Source organism: Phalaenopsis equestris, unplaced genomic scaffold (genome assembly GCF_001263595.1).
Source record: "Phalaenopsis equestris unplaced genomic scaffold, ASM126359v1 Scaffold000123, whole genome shotgun sequence".
Lineage (NCBI taxonomy): Eukaryota > Viridiplantae > Streptophyta > Magnoliopsida > Asparagales > Orchidaceae > Phalaenopsis > Phalaenopsis equestris.
This window is the reverse complement of record NW_018164565.1, coordinates 2,873,759-2,880,540: the sequence shown is the minus strand read 5'-3', so window position 1 is coordinate 2,880,540 and position 6,782 is coordinate 2,873,759. Positions and strand designations below refer to the sequence as shown.

General features: G+C 36.9%; 1 protein-coding gene across 1 annotated transcript; it reads left to right on the top strand.

The window, feature by feature from the left end:
* The first annotated feature begins 6 nt into the window (after positions 1 to 6).
* Positions 7 to 6,001, top strand: LOC110021171. The gene is made up of 5 exons (XM_020719559.1): positions 7 to 273; positions 1,335 to 2,201; positions 3,253 to 3,708; positions 4,389 to 4,581; positions 4,657 to 6,001. Exons 1-5 carry the CDS (start codon positions 97 to 99, stop codon positions 5,577 to 5,579), a joined length of 2,616 nt encoding a protein of 871 aa, XP_020575218.1. The 5' UTR covers positions 7 to 96; the 3' UTR covers positions 5,580 to 6,001.
* Positions 6,002 to 6,782: the final 781 nt, after the last annotated feature.

Here is a 6,782-nt window from a genome sequence, read left to right as displayed (position 1 = left end):
TCGTCGGCGGAGAGGTCGTTGTCATCCGCTTCGTCGCTGTCGCAGTCTCCGTCGCCGTCGATTCAGAGATCTCTAACTTCGACGGCTGCTAGCAAGATGAAGAAGGCGTTGGGGTTGAAATCGTCGAAGAAGAGCGACGGGAAGGAGAGCAGCCCCTCTAGGACGGTGAAGAAGCCAATGACAATTGGGGAGCTCATGAGGGTGCAGATGAGAGTGTCAGAGCAAACTGATTCGCGGATCCGGCGTGGGCTGCTCAGGATCTCTGCTAGCCAGGTGAGCTACAGTGCTTGTATTGGGTTTCTGACATATCGTCTGGCATTTGTTCCTGTTACGTGGTTCGCTCTTTATTCCCAATTATCTATGTTTGGAAATTATCTATGTTTCGATGTCATTCAAATCACCGCCGCACGGGTTCTTTGTTTTTTGTATCCAATTCCTGGCCATTATTTGTAATTTTGAGTTTTGAAATAATAAAGTGAGTTTGTTGCACGGCAACATTATTGTTTGTTATGTATTCTGGCCATTATTTGTAATTTTGAGTTTTGAAATAATGAAGTGAGTTTGTTGCACTGCAACATTATTGTTTGTTATGCATTTTCACACAAGAGTTTGTAGAACTCTTGAGTACCTTTTTCAAATCCATAAAATGACATGTTTGCTCTCATAGTGCATTTAGCTAGTGTGGTAATTCCTCGATTATATTTTTCCTAAAAAGCTATTAGGCTGTCTTGTTTTTTACCCTTGGTGTCTAAACGCCTGTTACCTCGACCGTGAATGATAATCTTTTACCCTTTTACTACTTGACATTATGTTTAAGGAAATATGGCTGTTTCCAAGCAAGAACAAAATTCATATGGCATCAAAGGCAAGTTTGGGCAGCACGCATATGGTTTATGCTGAGCATTGTGTCAGACTTGATTTCTTTTTATTAGGTGAGAAGTTTTATGTTTTTTTTTTTTGTCTGATCTCTACTGCATTACAATCCCTGTTATGTGGTTGATATGTCCCATTATCACCTAATTTACTTTGATTTGTATGTTATTCCTGCCTTGGCCTTGCAAGAGATTTTTTTGAAGAAAATTGGTTCTTTAAGCTAACCTTTTTTTTTAACTTCTTCCTTTTCTATTGTTGAGTGCATGTAGTGTTTGTGTTTTTAACCTATCAAGTTCTAGCATCTTTAAACAAATGTTAGTTTGAAACCATAAATATCAGCACAATACTTGGTCTTCTTGGTCTTTTGATGTCCTTATTTTTGAGCTTGATAATACCTTGATGACCTCTAGTATGCTCAATGGGTTCCACATCTTGACCTTTCTATCTACTTTTTTTGACAGCTTGGGAGACGCGTAGAATCCATAATTTTGCCACTGGAGTTAATGCAGCAATTTAAAAATTCTGATTTTCCAGACCAGCAAGAGTATGAAGCTTGGCGAAGAAGAAATTTGAAGCTTCTTGAGGCCGGATTGCTTCTACACCCTCTTGTATCATTAGATAAATCAGAAGTTGCATCCCAAAGGCTTAGGCAGATCATTCGTGGAGCTGCAGAGAGGCCAATAGAGACTGGAAAGAATTCTGAGTCCATGCAGGTCCTTCGCAGTGCTGTAATGCCCTTAGCTAGCAGATCAGCAGATGGATTTTCTTCTGAAGCATACCACTGGGCAGATGGAAGTCCCCTGAATCTCCATCTGTACCACATGCTGTTAGAGGCATGTTTTGATTATGAGGAAGGATATATAATAGATGAAATTGATGATATGATGGAATTGATCAAGAAAACTTGGGTTGTTCTAGGAATTACTCAGATGCTTCATAATCTCTGTTTCTTGTGGATTTTGTTTTGTCGTTTTGTGAAAACTGGGCAAACGGACTTTGATTTGCTGGTTGCAGCTGATAACCAACTAATGGAAGTTTCTAAGGATGCTAAATCAGCTAAGGATGTGGTTTACTCGAAGATGCTAAGTGCAACCTTGAGTTCAATAATGGGATGGACAGAGAAAAGACTTTTAACTTACCATGAAACATTCAATGCTTCTAACATTGAATTCATGGAGCATATTGTTTCTATAGGGGTGACATCTGCCAAGATACTGGTGGAAGACATCTCTCATGAATATCGTCGCAAGAGAAGAGAAGAAACTGACGTAGCTCGTAGCAGAATCGACACTTATATTCGTTCATCACTTAGAACATCTTTTGCTCAGGTTTGCAATCTTGTTCCATTTCAAAGATTACAAAACTTTCTTTAAACCATAGTTGTTTTAGTTCGCTGTTGATTTTTCTGATTCCTAGTAACATGGCTCTATTTTTATTATTTATTGAGGAGATATGATTTTGGTGTCTCATACAATTCCCATTAAGCAATTGGGTCTCTTGCGTCATTCATTGGTAGTTGGATTCAGGGTTCAGTTTTTCATTAATCATGTTGTCTTCAGTTTTTTTTTTGTAATCTGCTGTTGTTACAGCTGAAGAGCCTTGTAATTTTTGGGGCTTTTGCATTTAAACTGAATATGGGGAAAGTATTGAAACATGCACTTTAAATTATTGAAACTTAGTGATAAAAGACATGTTCGGAAACTGTAAGCTATAGTTTTGTTCCTCTTACACAATTTTCAAAAAGAAAATTGGGAAATGCTACGGGTTCAAATGATACATATATTTCTTATTTCTTACTTATTACACACAAACTTGACATTGATCTCTTTAAGATATTTGATTGTTAGGCCATGGATCCTATGGTGGATTGCTTGAATTAGGGATGGTCGGTCAAAAATAAATTAATATTTAGAAGATATTAAAGTATATAACATCAATTGCTTAGGTCCTTATATGGTTTGATAGATGATATTCAGACAATTCTTTCAAATATCCATTTGTAAAGTTACATATACAACAGTTGTTGCACTAAGGTGGTCTTTTTTCTATTATTTTATTTTCTAGATGAAGGTTGTCCTTTAAACCGTTTGAGTGATGCTATTTAGGTTGTTGGTCTTTTTTCTATTATTTTATTTTCTAGATGAAGATTGTCCTTTAAACCGTTTGAGTGATGTTAATGAGGATAATCATCTTTTAAAAAAAGAAAAGATAATATGCTGTCCATAAAATTATGGTGTTTCCTTATTTGATGCTAGATATCTCTGAGTATGTTGTGCAAATAGATCATATTGATTTATTTGATATTTAATGCTAGCTATACAGGCTATATAAGTAATGGCAATGTATATTGATGATCTAATTTGATTCATTATAACTTAGATGATGGAGAAGGTAGACTCAAATAGGCGCTCAGCGAAAAATCTGAGCATTTCAGTGCCAGTTCTTGCCATACTTGCAAAGGATATTGGTGATCTGGCAAACAACGAGAAAGAGATTTTTAGTCCAATATTAAAGAAATGGCATCCTCTTGCTGCTGGTGTTGCTGTCGCCACACTTCATTCTTGTTTTGGGAATGAGTTGAAGCAATTTATATCCAATGTCACAGATCTTACTGCTGATTCTGTACAAGTACTGAAGGCGGCGGACAAGTTAGAAAAAGACCTTGTGCAGATTGCTGTTGAGGACTCTGTTGATAGTGAAGATGGTGGTAAGGGCCTCATACGGGAGATGCCTCCATATGAGGCTGAATCTGCCATCGCTAATCTTAGCAAAGCTTGGATGAAAATGAGAGTGGATAAGCTAAGGGAGTGGGTTGACAGGATCTTGCTGCAGGAGGTATGATAATTTTTTTATCTGCTGAGCCTTTTTTGGTTATTCGCTTAGAAAATTATTTCTTGGTTGCATGATATTAAATCACGTAATACATCAAATGTCATACGGCATGAAACATATTTTAATTTAAAAGTGAATTCAAAATGAATTTGATATAAAGATACAAGCTCTTCTCTCTTATTGACCCCATTTGATTCCTACGTAATGCTTTTAAAAGTGAATCCATCAAGCAGTGAAGATTAGCCTACAAGCACATTTTGCATCTTATGCTGAAATGGTGAAGGTCAGGACAAAGAGAGGCTGCTTATTAGTACCATGATTTTCATTGATTTGTGTACAAACTTCTTGTTAATGTTCAAATGAATTCCATGAGCAAATCAATAATTTATTTTGCTTCAAATTTGATTATGTTTTGCAGAAGTAGTGCGCTCGCTTGAATGTTTATTGGTACATTTAAGCACTTAAAGTTTTTTAATTTGCTTATTAGCAGAATTTCATTTTTTTTGTATTCATGCTAGATGGTTTAGCAGGTGTATATTTTGTAGTTGAGGATTGTTAAATTACATGCAAGCTTAAACATACCAAAAACAGCGCTCAAGTTCAGTTCAATAGCCAGTACAGTAATATTTTGATTAATTTTCATATGCAGTACTGCTTATTAGATTATTTTCCAAACATTTTAGGCATGGAACCCTAAGTCAACCAATAGGGACCGTTGTGCGCCATCTGGAGTTGAAGTTCTCCGATTGGTTGTCGAAACCCTAGATGCATTTTTCCAGCTGCCTATACCAATGCATGCAGCTTTGCTTCCAGACTTGATGATTGGGCTAGATAAAAGCTTGCAACATTATGCAACAAAAGCCAAAACTGGATGCGGTAAGTTTGAAAAGACTACAAATTGACAACCTTTTAGGCCATCCCTGCACTCTAAGGACTTGATTTTGATTTCAGGAACACGAAATAGTTTCATTCCTGTGCTTCCTTCATTAACCAGAGTTGAAATTGGATCAAAAATCTGGAAGAAAAAGGATAAATTACAAAATCTGCAGAGGAGAAATTCGCAGGTTGGAACAGTAACTGGCGAAGTTTCCATTGGTCTGCTGCAGTTATGCGTCCGCATGAACACCCTTCATCACATCCGAACAGAAGCAGACAACTTTGGGAAGAAAATAAAAACTTATTTAAGGAATGTGGAATCCGCTGAATCAGACATCACGAATGGGTTTGAAAACAAATTTGATCTCACTGTTGCCGCTTGCCAGGAAGGGATTCAGCAATTGTGTGAAACCGCAGCATACAAAGTAGTTTTCAGTGATCTGAGCCATGTTCTATGGGATTCTCTATATGTTGGAGACGCCTCTGGATCAAGGATAGATCCTCTGCTTAAACAGGTTGATCTATACCTGGAAACAATATCTAACACCGTCCATGAAAGGCTGCGAAACCGTGTAATAACTGCTCTGATGAAGGCTTCTTTCGATGGATTTCTACTCGTTCTTCTTGCGGGCGGCCCATCTCGTGCTTTCTCCCGCCACGACTCTCAGATCCTGGAGGATGATTTCAAGGCACTGAAAGACGTTTACTATGCTGATGGAGATGGGCTGCCAATGGAAGTGGTTGAGAAGGCTGCAACGCAAGTCAAGAGTGTGCTACCCCTCTTTAGAATCGAAACGGAAACTCTAATTGAACGGTTTAAACACATAATTACAGAGACGAATGGTGCCGTGGCGAAATCCAAGTACCCTTTACCTCCGACTTCAGGTCACTGGAGCCCGGCTGAAGCCAATACAGTTTTGCGGGTTTTGTGTCATCGTTCCGATGACGCTGCTTCAAAGTTTTTAAAGAAAATGTACAACCTTCCTAAGAAACTATAGTCTGTTTATTCACACGGTATGGTGGAGCTTCTTGATTGTATGGCTTGCCTGAGATTGCAGGAGGATGGGATTTTTAGCCTCTTATTATGGGTTTATCTGCTAAATCTATCACTTTGGTCTCCCACAATTCAGAAAGAATTTTTTGAATTAAGTTTGGAGATAAGGTCATAAAGGCGAGTAATGTTTACTTTTATTATGATGATGATGATTATTATTATTATTTATTTATTTATAGATGTCGGTTTTCAAGAATGAGTTGATATTGGTTTGTGAATATTTTTATTTTTTAGGCTGTGTATTATTTATTTTAAATGTGACTTATTTACTATTTATGTCATTAGTGTGTATTTATGCTACAACATGCATGGGGGAATTCATGGAGGCAGGCTTTGGGGCATTGAGGAGGACAAACTTTTGTAGAAATGTTTTTATGATAAAATATGATGGATTTCAAACTATCATATTACCCACATTAATCTAGTGGATGATGAATGTCTGCCTGAAACATGATAAATAATGAATACATCATTCCTTGTTGCAGAGATTTTTTTATTAAAATGGTCTAGTTTGTACATTTATTTCTCATAAATTATGGGTTTTAGGTATGAATACATCATTCCTTGTTGCAGAGATTTTTTTATGAAAATGGTCCTGAAATGGATTAGTTTGTACATTTATTTCTCATAAATTATGGGTTCTGCTGAGATTTGAGAGTTATGATATAAAAATTAGGGGATTTAGGTGTTATTGATGCGTCTCACACCTCAAAATTTAATATTATGAAATTAACACTTTCTGTTAACGCATCCTTCTCCATCTTCAATATTTCTTTCGCTGGCAATCTTCTTCAACAGCACGATGTTGCTTCCCTTCTTTGGCAATCCTACCATCTTCATTTATCCTCCCATCTGATTACACAGGCTAAAAAATTTTATTTTTTAATGAACTTTCCAAACAGTGGAATTTTGTCATTGATGTCTTCATCTAATGACTTTTATTGCAGTTTGATGCCTTCTCCCAATAAGATGTGTAAGTTGATGGTCGAACTAGCTCTGGCGAAGTCTAGCGATACGACGAAGATCTCATGATATGATAGTTCATAAGTATAAATAAGGGTGTAAGAAATATTTTGATTCGTTTATATTTTGAACATAAAAAGTGTGTGTTCGTCTCCTTTGTTTAAGTGAGCTGTTCACGAACAAA